General features: G+C 35.4%; 2 protein-coding genes across 3 annotated transcripts; one reads left to right on the top strand and one right to left on the bottom strand.

Annotated features, from left to right (window-relative positions):
• Positions 1–2,479: 2,479 nt before the first annotated feature.
• LOC136208969 (arginine--tRNA ligase, chloroplastic/mitochondrial-like) lies at positions 2,480–10,158 on the top strand. Of its 2 annotated transcripts, none has more exons than XM_066000286.1 (18): positions 2,480–2,597; positions 2,714–2,788; positions 2,890–3,026; positions 3,143–3,218; positions 3,378–3,479; positions 3,648–3,863; positions 3,978–4,058; positions 4,508–4,591; positions 4,708–4,812; positions 5,568–5,746; positions 6,390–6,474; positions 6,703–6,889; positions 7,039–7,108; positions 7,968–8,037; positions 8,260–8,349; positions 8,735–8,803; positions 8,908–9,006; positions 9,846–10,158. In XM_066000286.1, the coding sequence occupies exons 2-18, from the start codon at positions 2,780–2,782 to the stop codon at positions 9,954–9,956; spliced, it is 1,770 nt and encodes a 589-aa protein (XP_065856358.1). In that variant the 5' UTR covers positions 2,480–2,597; positions 2,714–2,779; the 3' UTR covers positions 9,957–10,158. The 2 variants fall into 2 exon arrangements, with proteins under 2 accessions (XP_065856358.1, XP_065856357.1); XM_066000285.1 differs by having other exon boundaries at positions 2,486–2,597; positions 2,718–2,788.
• Positions 10,159–11,642: 1,484 nt separating this feature from the next.
• LOC136208504 (ubiquitin domain-containing protein DSK2a-like) lies at positions 11,643–18,530 on the bottom strand. Its single transcript, XM_065999415.1, has 8 exons — positions 18,164–18,530; positions 14,819–15,601; positions 13,818–14,029; positions 13,619–13,732; positions 13,282–13,340; positions 13,069–13,097; positions 12,177–12,266; positions 11,643–12,096 (listed from the first exon to the last, which is right to left on the bottom strand). The coding sequence occupies exons 1-8, from the start codon at positions 18,399–18,401 to the stop codon at positions 11,948–11,950; spliced, it is 1,674 nt and encodes a 557-aa protein (XP_065855487.1). The 5' UTR covers positions 18,402–18,530; the 3' UTR covers positions 11,643–11,947.
• Positions 18,531–22,741: the final 4,211 nt, after the last annotated feature.

The raw sequence follows: 22,741 nt of genomic DNA, 5'->3' as shown, positions 1-22,741 counted from the left end.
TTAAAAGTGTTTTAATTAATTAATTGACACAATTGAATATGTCAATGAGATTGACAAAACATTCTAACACTGTTTGATATTCAATTGAAATGAGAAAATTATACATAATTATTCTTGCTCGATTTAAATTGATAGCTTTTTCAAAATACAATAGTCAAGTGTTGACTGTTAGCATTGAGAGGTGTCTATTTTGTTAAAGGATATAATAGTAATTAATTAATTAAGTTGTTAATTAATTATTATTATATATATATTTATTAATAATAATAATATAATTTATTATATAAATATAATATAATTTATTATTATTATATTTAATATTTTTTTATTATTGTAATTATTATAATAATAATAATGTATGTAGTAGGACACTTGTCCTACTACACCATCATTCTTATCTTATGATAAGAATGATATATATATATATATATATATATAACTTGATGATTTTTGAAAGAAACAGACACGATTTTTCACCACTAGAGAAGCTTTAATACCTGATTGGAATCTACAAGAGGTATTTATACCAATCTCGTAGTATAAATATCAATTTGATTATTAAAGAACTTAATGATCTTGGTTAAGGATTTGATGTCAAACATCGGATGTTTGACTGTGTATCAGAGTGATTGGATCACACTGATTGTTTGTTTAGGGAAATTTTTTGAAATTCGTTCCCTAAATACCAACATGCTTCCGCTTCAAATCCTTTAGTAGGCTCCTTGAAAAGGAGGTGATCTAGTCGCATCTTTCAGTACGGCTACCTTCTCCTTGTGGTTAAGGTAACGACTTCGGGCATAACCAGCTCCCATAGTGTGATGGGCGATGTGTACAAGGCCCGAAAACGAATTCACCGCCGTATGGCTGACCGGCGATTATTAGCGATTCCGTCCTATCGCAGATGCGACAACTGGAAACTCAGATCAATCATATGGTTTATTCTCCGGCGGGTTGACAACTGGGGGCAAGTCTTCCCCTGCCAATATTTTGGCAAGAGGTCGCTCCTAAGACTCGAACCCGTGACCTCTCAGTCACACAACAACAACGTTTACCGTTGCGCCAAGACTCGCCCTCTAGACATGCTAATACACAAAAATAGAAAAAATGATGAATGTACATAAACATAGGAGATCGAAATCGCCTAATGTTACTATGGACAGTTGTGCGATTGGTTGAGGGTCAAGGAGCTTAAGCGTGTTATTCGTCCTTCATCGAACAACGATTTGTGTTGTTCTTGGCACCGTCCTCCTGTTGATTTTCTTTAATGTAATATGAACGCAACCTTATTTTTAGGTTCTCAACATGTGAGGATTAGGGTAATACTTCAAGATTCGATGGGGAATTTCTTGGCATCTAGAACATCAAAGATTGATATGCAGCCGATGGTCAATGACTGTGAAGCAATCACAGTTTTTTAGGCATTAAATTGGCTGCAACAAGTGATGTTTAAGACAAGTATTAAGGTAGTTGTTGATGTCAATCAATTTTCGGAGCAAGATTTATCTGAGTTTGGGAACATTATTTTTAGGGTAATTAATTTATTAGTCCCTATATTTTGACAAAACACACTGTTTAGTCCCTGTATTTTCAAAAACACATGGTAAGGTCTCTAACCTTTTTCTCAGTGAACTGTTTAGTCCTTCCGTCTGTTTGTTAGATTTTTTACCGTTTATGAATTCGGAAATGACTAAATTACCCTTTACTATTTACCTTCGAATTTCATAAGAGGAAATTCAATTTAGAAGAAGAAGCTATTTGTATGGAGAACAAGAAAAAGAACAGACTCAATGCTTACGAATTTAAACGATTAAGAAGAAAATCAAGAAGAAGAACACTCAAAATTGATTTCAGATGCAGTATAGTTTAAAGGAAAGAATAATAAAGGAAAAGAAGAACACAAATATAAATTGACTAACAGAATCTTCATGAGAGTCTAATGGCATGGACTAAACAGTTCACTGAGAAAAACGTTAGGGGTTAAACAGTTCATCAAGAAAAATGTTAGAGACTTTACCGTATATTTTTGAAAATATAAGGACTAAACAGTGTGTTTTGTCAAAATATAGGGATTAATAAATTAATTACCCTTATTTTTAGGTATCAAGATCTTTTTTGTTCTTAGCGATTCTTTACTTTATCCATTTTATTAGGCGACAAGTTAACGGGTTATCACATGTTTTTATGCAATCTTCTCGTTTCTCTACTCGTCCTCAACTCTTTAGTTTACTTCCGAGTTTTATCTTACCTGTAATGCTTACTTCTTGTCCCTTCGAGGCTCGTTAATTTTATTAAAAATGATAAAGGGAAAGTGTGTTCTCACTACATTTGCCAATCATATTTTAGGTTAGAATGGAATAAAATGAGGCCCAAGCTGGCCCATGAGGCCTACAAACCGAAGAAAGAACCGAACGGTTCGGTTCGGTTCGGTTGGCCCTAAAATAAGGGTTTATGAGGGCTAAATAATTAGAAATTATAAAACTGAAAAAGTATGATAGGTTCCTTCTTAGCACTTCCACTGGCGCCGGTTTCTACGCCGCCTCTTCTTTCCTTCAATCGTCTTTCTCATTTCCAATTCTCTCTTCTTCCCTCCGCCTCCGGTGAGCTCTCTTTCAGCTTCACTTTCAATTCGAAGTTTTCAATTACAGTTGACCGTTAATTACTGCTGTTTCTGTTTTTGATTTTGGATTTTCCTTTGTTTTTGTTGGTGAACTAGACAGACTTGTTAAGAGAAACGTCTCGGAGGGGCAATTTTGCTACAAAGGCACATAAATTATCGACAATGGCAAATGTGAGCTTAATTTTTCGCTGTTTCTTGTTAATTTGAGTATACAGTTATGAATGAGTCGTTTAAGTGCTAAAGCTAACAGTTGAATGTTTGTGGTGAATAAGAATGAGGAGATTGGTGGCAGTACAAAGAAGCAATTAGCTAAACTTTTTGAAACCGCGCTTAGAATAACGGCTCCTAGTGAACCGGATGTTGAACCTCTAGTTGCTGCCTGCACTGCTAAATTCGGCGACTATCAATGGTGATATTCAAACTGAACCTCTGGTTCCTATTTCTAAAAACAAATTCCTGCTTTCTGCTAATTTTGTGCTAACTGCTAAGTCGCCAACAATATGACTATGTTTTTTTTTTGTGCAGTAATAATGCTATGAGCCTTTGGGCAAAGATTAAAGGAAAAAAAACTGAATTCAGGGGTCCTCCAGCGCTGGGACAGGTATGGGAATTTTATGTTAGAACTTACTTGACCGCTGCATTGATCATTTTCCTTGTATTTCCCCTTTTTTCTGATTGCACTCTCTTTTGTTCTATGTTGCCCTATGTGCTTCGATTCGATGTTTATTGAGACCTTTTGTCTTCAATCTTTGTTTGGCAGGGTATTATGAAAAATCTCCCTCCATCTGAAGTGATAGAATCATGCTCTGTGGCAGGTCCTGGTTTTGTGAATGTTGTTTTGTCAAAAACATGGATGGCTGAGGTATTTGCCTTCTTACGGTTTCTGTTTATCTCATTTGTTTTTTTCTCTTTTTAACCTTTTATTCTTGTTTAACTTAATTTACTTTATTTTCAAAAAAAATAATTTACTTTAATACTCCTCAGTAGAGATACTTGTAATGTTGCTTAAATTAGATGTGTGTTTCTGCAGAAAATTCAAAAGATGCTAATTGATGGTATTGACTCTTGGGCACCTAAACTTTCAGTTAAACGGGCTGTAGTTGACTTTTCGTCTCCCAATATTGCAAAAGAAATGCATGTTGGCCATTTAAGATCTACTATTATTGGTGACACACTTGCACGTCTACTTGAATTCTCGAAGGTTGATGTTCTTCGACGAAATCATGTTGGTGACTGGGGGACACAGGTTAGTATTGGTTTCTAAGAATGCATATTTCCTGTATGATCACTCTTGTACCAACTTCCTCCTTCATAAGGACCAAAAGTGAGTCTTGCTTAAAGATTTAAAATTGCATTGCAGTTTGGCATGTTGATTGAATTCCTCTTTGAGAACTTTCCTAACCTTGAGGATGTTAATGAACAAGCTATTGGAGATCTACAGGTGAGTCAATACTGTTTCTTTGTACACATTGGTGAAAGTTAAGATGTTGGAGCAAACATTTCCTGCAGCATTTTGATTTCATCTTAAATAAGTTGTTACAAATAAGCACCACGCATCAAAGTGTGGGCCAATTTAAATTATCTGTTCTTTGTGTAAGAAGAATGTACTCTTGTTCTGTCACAAGTATGCAACAAACATCAGACAAGAAATTTTTCGCCTGTCCTTTATAGTGTTTATTTATCAGATGCAAATAATATAGAATAATAGAAGACTGTTATTCAAATAGCAATCTTTCTTAAACTGTGATAGCTTCAATATTAACTTGGTATTCCTCCATAATGATGTTCATCTGATATTTTTTGGGTGAAATTTTTCACTTGTAAACCAGATAATAGTTTGTTTAGAAATGGTAGAGATACAAATTCTAACTTGTCTGATGCATTGTGAAGGCATTCTATAAGGCATCGAAACAGAGGTTTGATGCTGATTCTGAATTTAAGGAGAGGGCACAAAAAGCAGTGGTTCGCCTCCAGGTAAATTATGCGTCTTTCAACTCAAAAAACTTATGTATTGTGCAATATCTTGGTAATGAGCACTTCCATATTTTTTTACACAATAGATCAAATGTGAAAGTTTGTTTTGCATGCAGGGTGGAGACCCCAGGTATCGTGGAGCATGGACACAAATATGTGATATCAGTAGGAAAGAGTTCGATAGGGTTTATCAACGCCTTGGAGTTCATCTTGAGGAGAGGGTAGGTGCTCAGATTTTATATATAATAATTCCTTAAGATACTAACATGAGAAATGTTTTATGGAAGCTAAGCATGAAATTCTTTAAACAAGAAGTCCAAAATTTTGATTGAGTGGTGAATCAGTGTCTATTTAGCTTTTAATTTGATTGTGTTTTTCTTGAAAGGCTCCATTTTATATGTTGCAAAAAGCACTTAAAATTGCTGTATATCCATTTGGAGTTGTCTGATCTAATCATGTCCAATCTATTTTAGACATTTACTTCCTGCATTTAGGCAGGGGATGTCTCTAGTAAAGTTATATTTGAATGAATGATTAGTTCTTATGCGATCTTTTGCATAATAACAAGGTGAAAATTTTGCATCTGCATGTGCTGGTATCTGCATTTCGACAGGGAATGTCTCCAGTAAAGTTATATCTGAATGAATCATTAGTTCTTCAGTGAATGAGAAGAATTTTGTTTAACATGTCTATCATAGTTTGTGAAATTATTCTTGAATTTTCATCAGAGTAAATCTTTAGCTGATACTATGATATTTGATGAAAAACATATGTATGTATTTCTTTTTACTTAAAGAGATTAAGTATCCTATAATTGAGGCTTGATCTTATAGTTGCAGGCAAGGGTGAGGTTTGCTTCATCTTATCAAGTCTCTCTAAGCTGATCTGCATCTATCATTGTTTATTTGAATGACAACCTCCAACTGTACGATAACAAGAAAATTAAGAAAAATGCCTATTGCTATTCTGTTCACAGGGAGAAAGCTTTTATAATCCTCACATTCCAGGGGTGATAAAGGCATTAAGTGATAAAGGATTAGTTGAAGAAAGTGAAGGTGCTCGTGTGATCTTTATTGAAGGGGTTAATATACCTCTTATTGTTGTGAAGAGTGATGGTGGTTACAACTATGCTTCAACTGATCTAACTGCTATTTGGTAAGCTCATTTTATCACTTTACAAAGCTAGAGTTCATTGTTCTCTATTACCTGATCATGTTGTCCAAAGCACCTTAGTCGTTCATCTATTCGGGTGCTTGTTTATATACCTGTTCAATGTGATGTTATTTTTCTAGTATTTCTGCTCTTTTTTATTGTTTCATCAACTGGAAACTTGAAGCCTATAATGCTTATTCAAAATAGGCTGCCCCATCTTCTATCATTTTTACCTTGCCTTTTTTCTCTTGCTTTGTTCTGTGTTATGGTCTTGAAAGATTCTTGGGTCCCAAAGGATCATTGAGTAATATATTTGGCCAAAACCCTTGCTGCAAGGCTGACTTGGCTGGTAGTTGCTTAATTGTAACTGTTGATATCAGTGGTATAATATAAGTTTAAATGGTTACTGCAACATAGTCTTCTGTGTTGAGAATGTGCTTTTTTTTGTCATCCTCATTTTAAGTTTTTTGCCTTTTGCTACTGGAAATTTATTTGGAGACCATGTGCAATTACTTTGAACGTGTATGTAGCTTGTGCACATTAAGCAACACGTGTTCTCTGTGATGTGTTGATGGGTTGCTAGGAAAGAAAAGGGCTAGGTTTTCCGTTGCCAATTGAAAATCATACTGTTGATAATTATGTATAGGTATCGTCTTAATGAGGAGAAAGCAGAGTGGATGATATATGTTACTGATGTTGGCCAGCAGCAGCACTTTGATATGGTATTTAAAGTAAGTATCTACTGCGGCATCTTGTATTTCCTTTTGGACTTTATGCATTATACATATGATTTCTACACTTTTCATATTTCATTAACGTGTTTTTTAATTCATTTTAATGTAAGACCTAACCTTTTATTTATTTGAGTGCATTGCATCCTCTAAATTCTTGGGATAGTGCTACACCTTATTTAAAAATGTAAATTGAGGATCTCACAATTATGTGGAATTCTTTTGGAGGCTGCCAAACGTGCAGGGTGGCTCCCAGCTGATGATGGTAAATATCCTAAAGCCAGCCATGTTGGTTTTGGGCTTGTTCTTGGAGATGATGGTAAGCGATTTAGAACTCGGGCCACTGAAGTGGTCCGGTTAGTTGATTTACTGGATGAAGCAAAGACTAGAAGCAAAGCAGAACTTGTTGAACGTGGTATGGTAACTAGAATCATCTACGATTTTTATCTATTATATCCCTATGCGCCTTACGTATTCCGAGTCTTTTACAAATTTTAACTTAAGGCTTGAGATTTTTCCACATTCAAGCTGATGAGTAAAGCATTGTTGCTCAATCCTGGACAGGTAAAGATAAAGAGTGGACAGAAGAAGAGCTTGAGCAGACTGCTGAGGCAATTGGTTATGGTGCTATCAAGTAAGCTTTCTATTTTAGTTTGAGTTTTTCTTTTTCTAAGTCTTCAAGATTATATATTAGTTACCATTACCAGTTGACTTGGCGGCGGCCTGCTCAAAGATGGTTGAATTGGTGATGTCTTTCATTTAGGATGGTTGAATTGGTGATGTCTTACATTTAGGACTGAGTTGAGCACTTCGTTAAAATTTACCAGGGACTTGATATTTTTGGATGTTATGTTCTGGAACAATAGAGAGCATTTGATGTTTGTGGATTGACGTGTTTTGGGAATAAAGAAGATAGATTGTAAAGAGGATAAGTTTGGATTTTGGTCTTGAAACTTTTTGGCTGTAGGAAAATTAAGCTTCATAATTTGATTTGAATATAGGCTGCTGTAGGATGCAATTATAAGAGCATTGAGGATGCATATTTGAAATGAAGCTTTTCGGTTACTGTCTCAGGATTTGAAAATTCCAAACTAAGGAGAGGCATAGAAATGAAAACCTTCATAAGAAATTACGCTTTCAAGGAGCCTTCACTTTGAGTTATAAGAAATGAGTCACTCTGTCTACTTCCAGAATACTAATGATTCATGAAGCAATTAAAAGAAACTTTAAATCATATGACCTAACCCATCAAAAAGCTGTAAAGCTTGCTTCCATTAAGAAAGCGGAAAATTGCCAAATTTGAGAAATGATATGTTTGACCCATGGCTGCATTATCTACACTCCGATTCTAATGACTAAAACTCACTGTCTACTTATTCAAGTGTGTGGAAGCGTGCAGCTTGAACTGCACTCGCTTACTACATTTTTATCTCTCAACGTTGTTTATTGATATAAATGAGTTTATTTAATTATTTTATATTATTGGTTGTCAGGTATGCTGACTTGAAGAACAACAGATTGACCAATTATACATTCAACTATGATCAGATGCTTAACGATAAGGTACTAGTACAGAAGTTATCAGATGAACCTCAACTTGTTCATCAGAATTTAATTTTTAATGTACTGGGCTTATGCCACCCTTGTAGTTGGTTGTTTTGTTGTTAAAGAGTAATCTAAAGTTGTCTTTTCTATTCCAATTTTTATGTCACTTTTTCTCTTCAATATAGCATAACTCTTACCGGTATTTACATGGTGTTGTTACCTTGAAAAACATCACAACAGGGCAACACGGCTGTTTATTTGCTCTATGCGCACGCTAGGATCTGTTCGATCATCAGGAAATCTGGTAAAGACATGGAAGGGTTGAAGAAAGTAAGTTATCTTAGTTTCAATTGAAAACTTATGCTCCATGGTTCGTAGACAGTAATTCCATTTCTTTCTTCGTACACTTCTCGACTTGATTATCATTTGTCACTTTCAATTTTTCTTAGCCTTTTAGGACTTGTTATCTTGAAAAAAATCTAAGCCGAGGTGATAGCGGTCATTTGCATTGATAAATGATAATACTGTTTATGCTCTTTGATTGTCTAAGAGCTTTCAATGGCGAACCTATATTTTTCTGCCTACAATATCCTTGCCCATTCCCTGTATTTTGTCTTGTAATCCAATCATATCCAGGCATTTACTAGGAAGTCTCAATATCTTTCAAAATCATTGAATGGTGCTTAAAGAATTCCGATATTTGTTTGTGATGCAGACGGGTAAGTTAGTGCTGGGTCATGCTGATGAGCGTGCGTTGGGGCTTCATTTACTACAGTTTGCTGAGGTAAGACGTCTCATAATTGGTTAACAATCACTTGATATTTGCTTGTGTTTTGAAGTTCCGGCTCACTAGTATGTTGTAACGATGAGCTTGTACTTATTTTTCAGACTGTTGAGGAAGCCTGCACTAATCTCCTACCGAATGTATTGTGCGAGTATCTATATAACTTGTCCGAATACTTCTCCAAATTTTATTCAAATTGCCAGGTATAACCCAACTTTTCCCTAAGTCTTATGCTAATGCTAAAAGATTCATTATGTTAATGCTGAAAACATCAATAGTTTAATCAAATGTCAATTTGTCCAACAAAGTGGGAACACAGGCTGATTTAGTCTATACAGGGCTTACTCAGTTCATACTTGATGAAACTCGACGAGTCAAATTTATTTTATTTTCTTTTTATTTCTTTTCTTTACACATGAAACACATAAGGCTGTAATCGAGCGGAGCTTTGGATCTTCAAGACAACTACGTAGTTTTGAACCTTACAAAACTAAAATTCCACACAAAACTACTTAGTTTTACATTTCTCCCTTTATGAACATTATAATCAAACATGTTCACGAAGCTATAACTGAGTCTGCTCCGACCAAGTTTCTTTGTGCTTAAGCTCGGTTCATTTACGAATCACACCTCAAAATCGTGTTTAAGCCCAGCTTGTTTATAAATCGAGCCGAATGCTTAGCCGCTCATGAATGGCTCGGCTAATTTACAGACCTCACAGATCCACTCGGCCAAAGATTTGATAAGTAATAGTGATAAATAGGCCTTTTTATGACTTTTGAGGCAAATCTGCTAATTTAATCCAAACATCAGTGCCCTAAATTGGCCACAGGTCTCTAAGTCTAGAGTTATGTTGAGCCTTTTATGTGCTAATTTGGTCTTATATGAAAAATACCATTTTCAAGTCCTTGATCTTTCGAAGGTTTTGCATAGTCAAATCAGACATTACAAACTACTTGCAAACCGTTGAAAATGCAAATTTCTAATACAGATGAAATGAATAACGGTGTACTAACGAGTTTGATATTGGAAAACGTGGCAGGTGGTTGGTTCAGCTGAGGAAACGAGCAGACTCTTGCTATGTGAAGCAACGGCTGTGGTAATGAGGAAATGTTTTTTCCTTCTTGGAATCAAACCTGTTTTCAAGATATGATATACAAATATTCCTCATTTACCATTTTATTTATACTTTGTAATCAAATTGATTTTTTTGGTCAATTTTTGTTAGAAAGTATCCATGTAAAACTTCAATTGCTGAGAACAAAACAATAACACTCCGATTTGTAAAAATAGCTGTTTCTTTTGTGGTTCCAAGTGATAATTTGTTTTCTTAATGAAGGTTTATATTTATTTTTCCTAATTTGCTAATATTCTTTTTTTAGTAAATATTATTACCATTGATAATAAATTATAAAAGAAACTCTTTAGCTTATTTAAATTTAATCATTTCTAGCTTATTTGATGTTGGTAATTTTAGAATTGTTAATTTAGTTCCATTATTCCTTTTAGATGTAAACTGAATAACTACGATGGCATTAATATCTGCAATAACAATTAATAAATCAATAATGAGCCACAAAGCTGGCATTAATATCTGCAATAATAATTAATAATTAATGGGCCAGAAAGATGGCATTAGTATCTGCAATAATGATAATTAATTAATAACCAATGCTAAAAGATTTAAGAAGCAATAATTATTTCCTATTGTTAATTTTTATGAGAGAAGTAAGAATTCTAATAGAATTATGAGAGAGAAGTACGAAAGGTATATTTATCATTTAATATTCCAATGAATATTTAGCTAGTTTTTTACTTTGAAACGACATTAAAAACACACTAAGGTGACATTAACAACTTCCACACTTTTAGCTTTTAATTATATCAGATTTAAAGTATTTAAGATCAATTTAAATTATTTTTGCAATAAGAAAGTACTCATTTTAAATTTTCAATTGTAAATATCAAATGTTCATGTACAGTTCCTACATGTACAGTAGAATTCGAAATAGTTTGAGCTAAAAATTATCTGAACCTTAGATACAAATTTTAATGTGTTCAACGTTAAAATAACTTAACAATCTTGATCATTTAAGGGTTTTAAATAAACAAAAAAAAAATTGAATAGCCAATTTTTGTGGGCATTCCAAATATGCACCTTGTACATAAACCAGTTTTGTTACTAAACAAGATTATATTGATATTTAGTGAAATGATGGACTTCACTTGAAAACAAAACAGATTTAGAATACTATACTTTTACAACTTCAATTTCATGCTGAAATGCATAGGAATAAAAATAAATAAATGAACAATATGCTTTGATGTTTCCATCAGAAGACCAATCCCAAAACCTATCCTAAATAAAAAAAAATAGGTAATTTGAATGGAGACATAACAATTACGCCATTAACACATTGAGGATGTTTTGGTTTTGTTTCCTTTTTTTTAATCTAATTAATTATTTCCACATCTATGTAGCAAAAAAAAATTTAAGACCTCACGTGTTCCAAACGTCAAAATAACACATGTTCGGGGATAACGTCAAAATAACACATGTTAGGGGATAACGGTTATGTAAAATCTCCATCCAAATTAGGTGAAATTTAACCTATGTTTAACCAATGTCTTTAGACACTGTCTACCTGTTATTTCAGGCTAAACTTTTACCCAAAAAAAGAGAGCAATTTTACAATTCACAATTTCATTCTCTCCAGACAAGGGGATAAATGAAACGAAAGAACAAAATCGTCAGCAGGAAGTAAATATATTTATCCAAACAACAGAATCTGGATAATTAAAGAGTAAACCGAAAAAGAATGTTGCAAAATTCCGAAAGTTCTAAATAAATTTTGCAGACAAATTCATATAACAAATCTTAATATAAAGTATGTACAGGACACTCTGGCTGGCCTCACTAGAGAGAGAGAGAGAGAGGAAGAAGAAGACGGAATAAGATCATCCGATGATTGATCATTAGACACACCAAGAATGTTCACAGCCCCTAACTATCAATAATTGAGAACTTATTTATACCCAAAAAGAGGGCTTTGAATTACAACTCAGGATCAGATCGTAGACTGACAGACTTCAAGCAGTCCAAATGGCCACCCGCCCGAACATGTAAAATAGAATATAGATAAATTACTGACCAGGGTTTCCCAGAAGTCGTTCCACCGCAGCATGGACATTACCTGCAGTGGCCATCAGTGCCCGTATATTCTCTTGTGTATCGAAGAAACCCATTTCTTGAAGCTGTGTCAATTGGGTTGCATAAAGTTCTTCTGGGGGAACTGAAAATATAGATATGGATTTAGTTGAAATAATGCATACAAAAAGCATGAAAAGAAATACAAGGGTCAAAATTGCAAACCATTAGGTCGGGTTGGAACGGCAAGGCTTCCAGCTCCAAGGCCACCAAACATGTTCATTAACATATCCAAACCCATATTGTTAGGAGTCCCTGCAATTATGGAAATAATTAAACTAATCCACTGCATGGAAACTACTTTATGAGCAAGTGCACGAGAATATGCAAGCGGGGGCATATTCTACTCTCTGTCTTACAGATATCATGGCAATGACAAATAAAAAGAACGAAATCCAACAAAACATTTAATAGTGCATTCATTGCTAGAATATTTAGGAAAAAAAATCACATGCAAAGCCAATTGCAGACAAGCAGTCAACAAAATTTCCTGGACTTTCCAGACTAGGATAATCAGGACACGCTTGCACAAAAAATCATTCCGAGAGACCTGTAATTTTTAACGGGCTTTTCAAAATTAAAGCGGAAACCTGACATGCTTCCTGATAATTATATTTAGTGTTCCACTGCAGAAAGTCCCATAGTGCACTGCATTTATTAGATGCTATTTCCAAAATTGGAAAACTACATCATACCGAAGCTACCCCTCATTGTATGACATAGGCTAAACTGGCAATTTCAATGTAGCTAATTTGGTACAAACAAACCAAATGCTACTATGAAAGATATCATAATATCTAGTCAAATTCCTTCCTTGAGATCCAAAAAACCAACAGCCCAAAAAGTGAACTGTATGTAACCAAGTAGAAAGGTATTGGGAAAAACATTCAGAAGCAATGAAAGAATATGAGGATGAAAAAATTGAAATTTCATAACTCCCGACTTCAAGATAGATCAAATCATGCATCAAAAATGAAAAAAAGAAGGAATTGTAACCATAATTTCAGAAAAAAAAAAACAATAAAGGTATATTCAGAGACTAGGTTGTCTTCAGTACCTGCTGCTGCACCAGTTTGACCCGGTTCCCTACAATAGAGCAACATTTTAGTAAACCAGAATAAAGAACTAAACAAGCGCAATGATATTTTTTTGTTGTTATTTTTTTGGCCAACAGATGAAGGCTGTGAAACCTATAGATGAATCCTACAAAGTTTGTCATAGCTTTCCAGAAAACTTAAAAATAAAATAAACAACAAAAAAGCCTACTCACTGGGTAGGCTGCTGCCGACCAAGTTGAGACAGGAGAGTTTGCTGGAATGTCAAAAGTTGCTGCATCAAATAAACCATAACAGCTAATCTTAATCACTACAGACAAATTGAGAGCATTTATTATTCTATTTTTTTAATCTGTACTGGAGATATGGTGCAAACCTCATGACAAGTTCATGATTAGTTCAACTAAAAACATTACCATATCTAATCGCAACTTCCAATCCATTGTTGATCCACTAAAATGTTTGCAGGGGTATGCTTACCAGGAGAGATAAACATACAGGTGCAAGCACATAGAGAGATTAAGAGAGAGTATAGAGACAAAAGAAAACTACCTGCATTGTATCAGGAGAAGTCAACTGGCGAAGGAATTCTGGGTTTTGCATCATGTCTCTAAATTGAGAGTTGGAATCAAGCATACTACGAAACTGAGGATTAGAGCCAAGAATCTGAAGGACAAAAAAATAATGTTAGCTTGCAAATTATTCCAAAATATTATAATAATTTACCAAGAAACACAAAGACCCAAAATACCTGATTCGTGTACTGAGGATTTGAAAGGAGGCTTTGCATCATTTGTGAAATAGCTGGATTTGTTAACATCTGACTCATCATATTAGAATCCGGAGTACCGCCAAGCATGCTGTCAAACTCTGGAAGACCAAGTCCACCAAGACCAGCAGGTGCCTGTGGCCTAGCATCCCCAGCAGTATTCGACCTTGTGGTGTTAGTTTGGACACCACCAGCTGCCAGATTTGAATTTACTCAAACAGTTCAGGAAAAAAACAGTTATTGAATCATGATCTTTTTCAAAGTGAATGAATGATCAAGGGTGATGGAAAGGAAAGCAATGAACATAATGCATAACGAAGTTAATTATACCACTTTGTTTTGAATTTCTGGAAGAAATCACTGGATGTAAAATCATTAGGGTGGTACAATTTAATATTAACCCACACCATGAGGTTAAAAAAGGTAGCTAAGTAGATGATTTTGGCATTAAACATTTAATATTTTTTTTAATCCTCCAAACCCCTTCCTTCAACCTTCTAAAAAATACTACATGGCATATTGAGAATTGAAATGAGTATGCCAATAAGCAAACATTAACATAGTTTTGAGTACAAGGTTAAATACTGAAACAATAACTTAAAAGATGCGAAAAGCAGAAACGGAAACAGAAGCTAATAAAATTGTATGACTGCACTGCATCAAGCAAACAGTTTAAAGAATTTATACAAAATAATAGAATATTAAAAGAAAAAGATCACATATAGCATAACATAGGTTTTTTTTTCATAATAAGAATTATTTGCTTCAAACCTCTAGTACATCTGAAATAACTCTTGAAAAAAAATCTTTTGTAGCAAAACTACCACCAGTTTGTTAACACAGGAATAATACAAAAGCAGAAGAAATATAAAAGGAAAACATCAAGCAAAACACAAGGGAGGTTTCCATTAAGAAACTCCAAAATTGTTACTATTTTAATAATTCACATCAACACTGCACTAAAAGTGAGAAAGACAACTTACTGCCAGTAGCAGTCCAGGGGTTCGGCAGTGGGTTTGTATTTGGAGCTGGAGAACCAGTGGAGTCAGCATTAGTAGTTGAAGGGTTAGTTGTTCCATCACTTGCTTGAGTCCCTGTTTGGTTCCCTAAAAGAGCTGCAAAGGGGTTTGTACTATCAGCTCCAGCATTTCCAGCCATTGTAGTTGCATTCAGGAAGGGCTCCTGAACAGTTTCATACATGCGCCTGAGCATGTTGAATCCCTCTGGAGAAGATTCAATATTGCTCATTGCCCTATCAGTGTTGCGCATCATTTCACGCATAAGCTCAGGGTTTCTTGCTGCCTCTAGTGTTTGACGAAGGGTGCTAGGATCATTCAGTATATGAGCTAGCTCAGGATTTCGATCAATTATTTCACGCATTTGAGGATTGTTCATGATCAAGTTTCTCATGATCTCAGGGTTATTCATCAGGTTCTGAACAACAGGCATATTCATAATTTCTCTCATAATGTTGGGGTTCCGAGTCAATTGCTGCTGCATCTGTTCAAACTCTGGTAGTCCAGCTCCAAATAAACCTCCACCACCACCACCGCCACTTCCACCCAACCCATTCAAACCAAGTCCTGGAAACAGTGAAGCCCCAAGACCAGATCCTCCAAATGCCCCAGCTTCATTGGCACCAACAGCCCGTGTGTTAGTAGTAGTAGTAGTATTAGGACTTCCAGTATTGTTAGCAGGGGCTGTACTGGGTGCAGCAGCTGGTGCAAAACCACGGACCAAGTGCACTGTGTGATCTGCCTCCAAGCCTATTCATCATAAAAGGAAAAAAAAGTTGCATAGAATAAGTCATCATATCATTCATTGATAATTGACCATTATATCCTTCATCTATAAAGTTATAATGCTACACCAAGATGGAAAGAACATTAAACAAAAGCTCCCATATGATCTCATCCCGCAGCACCCATAACCTCTGATAATGCCAAAAGAAAGAGAGAAAACAAAAAACCTAGCATACCACCAACAATTTAGAAATAACACGGCAAGTTTTTACACACATTTTTATTCTGGAATAGATTCTGTGGAAAAGGCAAAAATAGAACTTGCAAGGGGAAATTCAAGACCAACAATATTTTTGGAGAAAACTTATGGGATTCTTTTATTATTTACTTCTTGCTGTTACTTTCTTCATTTCCACGACAAGATTAACCAAAAATAAATAACATAATGCCACAACCCAAACAGCTGAACAATCTAAGAGAACAGTGATATAAGCTATGAAAGTTACATAACTTTGAACAGAAAGAAACATTGCAACCCATGTTACATGTATATAAAGGACCAATTAAAGTTTGTAATGCCTGTTTCCTAATTATTGTTAACATCTACTACCTTAGTACAAATTCAGCTTAGATAAATGGCACAGAAATGAGACATCATTCACTTGTCGCATAACTCAATATACAAATAGAAACATCAGCTCTTAAAAAGATTATGGTGGCACGTAGCCACCATAGGAAAAGATTCCTAACGAATATCAAAACAAAACCTTTTAGAGGGGATCATAGAATATCTAATGACAGCTTGCTAGATATCATTTTCATGATCAGTCCAATAGGAGGAAGTTGTTTATATAAACAATAACTATCACCAATTACAACATTAATGTTGTTGAAGTCACTTTGAAGTGCAAATGTTGACCTTTTTTTTGTTACAAAAAGTTTAGGTGGTAGGCCTACCCATTCCCAAGGCAAGGGGAAACCACAAACCTCTAATAGGATTTACAGTGGAATTTACAGCTCACCTACCAATAAGGGTTAAATTTGACGAAGTAGGAACTCAAACCTCAAACCTGTCAAGCAGAGGTATGAGTGCGTATGAGTGGCTTACCACTTGGGCCAATCCTTAGAGGTGCAAATGTTCATCTATAAATATTACTACCCAGTTAACAGCAAAAGTATATTGCACATGGACCCATCGTTCAAAAAGTTCTCAAGTACAGTCATTACATAATTGTGAATTTATAGAAGTCAAGCAAAAAAAGGTAACATATATCAGCGCAATAAATCTAGAAAATCTCCACGTTCACATTAACACAATTTTACAATAAAAAACAAACCGATCTATGGTTAAAAGATTCCAATCAGCAATTAATAATAACATGGGAACATAAAATGAGGCTACTCGTTATACGTTCACAACTTCACAAAGTTTGTACGACGAATATTTGCTTTTAATAAATAGCAAAATCCAAAATTTTCAGGTTCTAGTCAGCTACAGCCTTTAATAGAAAGGCCAATTGTTTAGCAAAACATTTCAATGATAATCAACATCGTAAATTTTAAAGGATTTTCCATTTTATCCTGCCAGGTTTTAAATTTAGACCAGCATATGTTCACAACACATTTTTACACTCAAAAACAAATCTATGCTTAAAAGATTTCGATCAGCAATTAATAATAACACGGGAACATAAAGTGAGGGTACTTGCTGTATGTTCACGACTTCATAAAGTTTGTACGACGAATATTTGCTTTTAATAAATAGCAAAATCCAAAATTTCCAGGTTCTAGTTAGCTACAACCTTTAATAGAAACTCCAATTGTTTGGCAGAACATTTCAATGTTAATTAACATTGTAAATTTTAAAGGATTACCCATTTTATCCTGCCAGGTTTTAAATTTAGACCAGCCTATGTTCACAATAACACATTTTTACACTAAAAACAAATGGATCTGTGCTTAAAAGATTCCAATCAGCAATTAATAGTAACACACGAACATAAAGTGAGGCTACTTGCTGTGCGTTCACGATTTCATAAAGTTTGTACAACGAATATTTGCTTTTAATAAATAGCAAAATCCAAAATTTTCAGGTTCTAGTTAGCTATAGCTTTTAATAGAAACTCCAATTGTTTCGCAAAACATTTCAATGATAATCAACAATGTAAATTTTAAAGGATTTTCCATTTTATCCTGCCAGCTTTTAAATTTAGACCAGCCTATGTCGTTATCAACTTATCCTCTCCTAAAATCTGCTAAGAGCCTTTCCCTTATTTGAGAAAATAAAGAGTTTCAGCATTACTGGCACTTCCCTTTACAATAGCTGCTATTCTAGTTTTTAACATCTAAAACCAAATTCCATATCCTTGAGACCTTAACTTATCATAATGATGAAGATCCGCATATACTATAAACTAATTACCCAAACAATAATCAAAACCAAAAAATCACGCCAAATGAATAATAGCTTTCATAATCATATTTCTGCCAAAAAATTCAATACTCTTTATCCACGAAGAACACACAGATTTTATTCAAAGCAAACGCTCAAAATCAAAAAGGAAAAGCAGATTTAGGTAATATTACCATAGCTCTGTAGGGTTTGATCGTCCTTCAAGATCCGACCCTTGTAAATCAAGCGTTGCTGATCAGCTGGCACATCGCACTTCCCAGCAAGCACAGCTTTGAAAGTTTCGACAGAAGAAGATAGGCTTATAGCAACCGAGAATTTCGCACCATTAGAACATCTGATGTTGACGGTGACTTCAGCTCCACCGCCGGCCGATTCACTTACCTCATCCGTAGCTCCATTGCCTCCTCCCATTCCTTAACAATCACTGTCGAAACCCTAACCCTAGATTGGATAATCGCGAAGAAATCCAATACGAGAGAAATGAGAGAGAGAGAGAGAGAGAAGGGTTCGTTAGAGTCGTGATGATTAAAAACAAAAAAGCCAGAACAATAAATATTAAAAAAAAAAGTTAAAATAACGAGCAAGGAAGAAAATAAATATTACTTGTAAAGAAAATAAATATTAAATAATAAATAAATACATTATATACGAGATGGAATCGAAGGTGACTTGCTAAGGTATAACTTTGTGTTCTCTGTGTATGTTTCGGTAGTTTTAAAACCTCACGCGTTTTCTACGCGAGTGTTCCTCACTCTCTCCTGATGCGGGGGATGATTTGTCGGAGACAACCGAAAAGTGTTTTTTTTTTTTTTTTTTTTCTTAAGGAGAAGATATTATCGGGACAATAATATTATTTCATAATACTAATTTTATAAAAAAAATGATTTACATAATAAATAAAGTTTTTTTTTATAATTAGACCATCTAATTTATAGGAGTATTTTAGAGCAGTTAGTAGTTATATATTATAGTTGGATAAGTACAAATTTAACTTATTGGAAAAAAATAAATTTAGTCTTTACGTATAAAATCTTAATAATTTTTATTAAACGGTTCAATTTTAAATTTTATTAACAAATGATGAGTTTGTTTATGTTTTGTCTACCCTTCAATCTTTAGCATTCTAACTGTTCAAAAATTTGACATCACACATCTTATATTAATGGGGGAAAATATATCTTCCGTTAATAAGATTAGAAATTGTACTATCTGGTGTGACTTAAGATTGTATCGTTTTGTAAGTAAAGGCAAATTTACTCTTCCCGAATAACCATAATATTAAATTTGTAATTTATCTCAATTATTGTTAAGAGATAAGTTGTAAAATAAAGTTAGAGATTTCATTTGTGACATTGTTGTTGAGAGGCGGTGATTAAAAATAAAGACAATTTGTTTGGTAAATAGAGTTTAGTTATTAGTTATTACCTGAGTTGACTAGCTGTTTGTGTAAATATTGGTAAAACCTAATTGATTGCTAATAGCTATTTATGGAAAATGACAAATAAAGACATTGATAATTTTATAAATATTATTTTTTTAATAATTTTTATTCTTAATCATATTTTTAAAAAATTATCATATACGCATACTATAACTTAATTCTTTATAATACATAAAGATATATTTAAACAATAAAATTATTAGATTTTTACTGATAAAAATAGGATCTTCACCTATAATATTAAATGTTATATTAAGAACTTTAAATTTAAATTACTAATAATATCTTTGATATATTATATAATACTATCATGTTATTAGTTTTTTAAATCTGATTAAAAAAACTCCTAAAACTAGTTTTTTTCCAAAATTAGAGGTTTGAGGTAAAAAAAATAATTGAAACCTCCTTTGACAAATAGGACCAATGTGTGTTACTGTTATCAACTTTCGATTTTATTTTATCATATTGTATTCTTTCTTTTTTTTTTTTTTTGGTAGAAACAGGAAAGGAAAGAACAAACAAAGAACAAACTAACCTGGGATCAGCCTAGGAAAACTAACCCCAATCCTATCCTCTAAAAGAAGAGAAGAAAGAAAGGTAGGAGGATCAGAAAGGGTAGTAACACCTAACATCCCCTCATGACCAGCCGCCGCCAAGCGATCCGCAACCCGGTTCTGTTCTCTGAAGATGTGGCTGAACTTTAAGAACTCAAAGGAAGAGCCAAGCCTTTTAATAGCTTTGATAAGGTTTTGGCTATTAAGACAAATAGCATGATTATCAGAAATCATATTGATGGCCTCCATATTATCAGACTCCACAGATAACCTCTTAACACCCAGACTTCTGGCAAGCTTGACACTAGAGAAAATACCCCAAAGCTCCGCAGAAAAGGACGAGCCCAACCCCAGGTTCTGGGTGAACCCAGACATCCAAGCGCCCCCCGCATCTCTAAGAACACCTCCGGCCGCAATCCTTCCATTGTTGAGGCAGGAGCCATCCGTATTCAACTTCACCACCCCATCTTTCGGCCTGCTCCAACCAACGAGGTGAACCTCTTTATTCTGGGTAGACCTGGCAAGGGAATCCCCTTTGAAGCTCTCAGTAATAATAAAGAGCTTTTTCGAAAAGAACTCAGGTAAGTTCTGAATAAAAACAGTTTTATCACCAAAAATCTCCTCGTTCCTCCACTTCCAGATTTGGTGACAGATAATAGCAAAGAAAATGTCACCATGCTCCATGTTAGCCAGTAACTTCCCATTAACCCCATTAGAGAACCAGTCATACTCAGAGTGGGCTAGGAAGGAAGGAAGAATGTGATGTGGGAGAACTTTCTTCCACACCTCTTTACTTTTAGAACAGTCCCTAAGAGCATGGCACAAAGTTTCATCATGGCCTCTGCATCTACTGCAAGCTCCGGAATCCGCCAAATGCCGTATGTGCCTATCCGAATTAGTAAGCAACCTGTCCTTAACCCCCAGCCACAGGAAGCTTCTAATACGGTAAGGGATTTTAAGGGCCCAAATGGATTTCCAAGTATCCGAGAGAGGATCAGATCTGTTGAGGGTAAAAGCTTCAAAGGCTGATTTGCAAGAATAAGCTCCATTGTTAGTCAGGGCCCAGCAATGCCTATCCTTGTCTTCCTCTTGATTACTAATCTTAACTCCCCCGATTCTAAGGAGAGTATCCAGGCTAAAGAAGGTATCAAACTTTGACCAAATCCAGTCCCCCTCAGAGTCCACAACATTGGCAATCCTCCAGTTGCGGATATTACTAGGCGGGGGGAGCTACACACATCTAATAACGGTTTATCTCCAATCCAGGTATCATTCCAGAAGCTGATGGACTTGCCATTACCCACCTCCAGGCCAACCCCCGAGCAGAACTCTGCAAACACAGCGCTAAGCCCTTTCCAGAGGAAAGAACAATTGACAACTCTCTCCTTAGGGCCCCCAAAGATTTTGTCTTTCCGATACTTACCACAGAGCAGACGAACCCAAAGAGAAGAGGGGCATTGCCACATTCTCCAGAGAAACTTCATTAATAAAACTTTGTTGTTGTCCTTAGCTTGTCTAATGCCAAGACCCCCCGTGCTTTTAGGCTGGCAGACCTCCTTCCAAGGGACCAGGTGAATCTTTTTCCCTCTCCAGACTCTCCCCAAAGGAAACACCGGTTAATTTTGTCAAGCTCTTTGAGAACCGGCTCAGGCAATTTACAGGCTTGTATGATATGATTGGGAGCCGCGCAATTGACAGACTGAATTAAAGTTAGACGGCCTGCCAGGGAAAGAGAATTAGCTTTCCAACTAGCACACAACCCATTAGTTTTATCCAAAGTCTCTTTAAAAGAGGCTTTGGAAACTCTGTCGCTGTGGAGGGGAACCCCAAGATACTTACCCAAAGAGTGAGTAAGAGGAATGTCGGATAGATCACTAAGCCTTTGACAAACGCTTTTATCCATGTTCTTAGAGCAAAGCATCCGAGATTTTTGGATATTAATCTTCTGGCCAGAAGCAGCGCAGAAGCAATTAAGGATATCCATAACCACACCAACTTGCTCCTCATTCCCTTCCACAAAGATCATCACATCGTCAGCGAAGAACAGATGGGTAATAGGAGGGCAAAACTTATTGATGGACACAAGATGGAGAGTCCCCTTGCTCACAGCCTCTTGAATTAGGTGAGACAGCCTCTCCATAGCAATAACAAAAAGGAAGGGGCTCATAGGATCCCCTTGATGGATACCCCTGGAGGGAGAGAACGCATCAGACATATCACCATTGATCAAAACCTGGAAAACAGGAGAAGAAATGCAATCCTCAATCAATCTCCTCCAGTGCTCCGGGATACCAGCTCTCTTTAAACTATCCAGAAGAAAACTCCAATTTAAGCGGTCATAAGCTTTCTCCAGATCCAGTTTGAGCGCCACGATCCCTTTCTTACCTTTCTTCATCTTCATGGAGTGAACCACCTCCTGGGCAATAACCACATTGTCCATCATTTGCCTGCCAGGAACAAAACTACCTTGATTTTGGCTAATAATCTCAGGAAGGATACGCCGGAGCCTATTAGCCACAATCTTAGTGATAGCTTTATATAACACATTGCACAGACTGATCGACCTCATTTCTAAAAAGGAGGAAGGTTTTTCAACTTTTGGTATCAGAACCAGGAGGTTTTTATTCACCAGCCTAATATCGTTGGATCCGCCGAAAACACCTATAACAAAACTGTAAATGCCTTCCTTCACCGTATCCCAGTGTTTATGGTAAAAACTAGCAGGAATACCATCGATCCCCGGAGCCTTAGTAGCT

The sequence above is a fragment of the Euphorbia lathyris genome, chromosome 10 (assembly GCF_963576675.1).
Source record: "Euphorbia lathyris chromosome 10, ddEupLath1.1, whole genome shotgun sequence".
NCBI classification, from domain to species: Eukaryota; Viridiplantae; Streptophyta; class Magnoliopsida; order Malpighiales; family Euphorbiaceae; genus Euphorbia; species Euphorbia lathyris.
Note: the sequence above shows the minus strand (reverse complement) of the source record. Positions and strands in the feature narration are given on the sequence as shown.

What these genes read in the sequence shown, in the direction of transcription:
- LOC136208969 (XM_066000285.1), top strand. Translation starts at nt 2,489, where the DNA reads ATGATAGGTTCCTTCTTAGCACTTCCACTGGCGCCGGTTTCTACGCCG. An exon ending in GTCCTCCAGCGCTGGGACAG is followed by an intron (nt 3,219 to 3,377) that starts GTATGGGAATTT and finishes TTTGTTTGGCAG; the next exon opens with GGTATTATGAAAAATCTCCC. An exon ending in CAAAAACATGGATGGCTGAG is followed by an intron (nt 3,480 to 3,647) that starts GTATTTGCCTTC and finishes GTGTTTCTGCAG; the next exon opens with AAAATTCAAAAGATGCTAAT.
- LOC136208504 (XM_065999415.1), bottom strand. Translation starts at nt 18,401, where the DNA reads ATGGGAGGAGGCAATGGAGCTACGGATGAGGTAAGTGAATCGGCCGGC. An exon ending in ATCCTCAGTACACGAATCAG is followed by an intron (nt 13,733 to 13,817) that starts GTATTTTGGGTC and finishes TTTGTCCTTCAG; the next exon opens with ATTCTTGGCTCTAATCCTCA. An exon ending in CGTTCCAACCCGACCTAATG is followed by an intron (nt 12,097 to 12,176) that starts GTTTGCAATTTT and finishes CTATATTTTCAG; the next exon opens with TTCCCCCAGAAGAACTTTAT.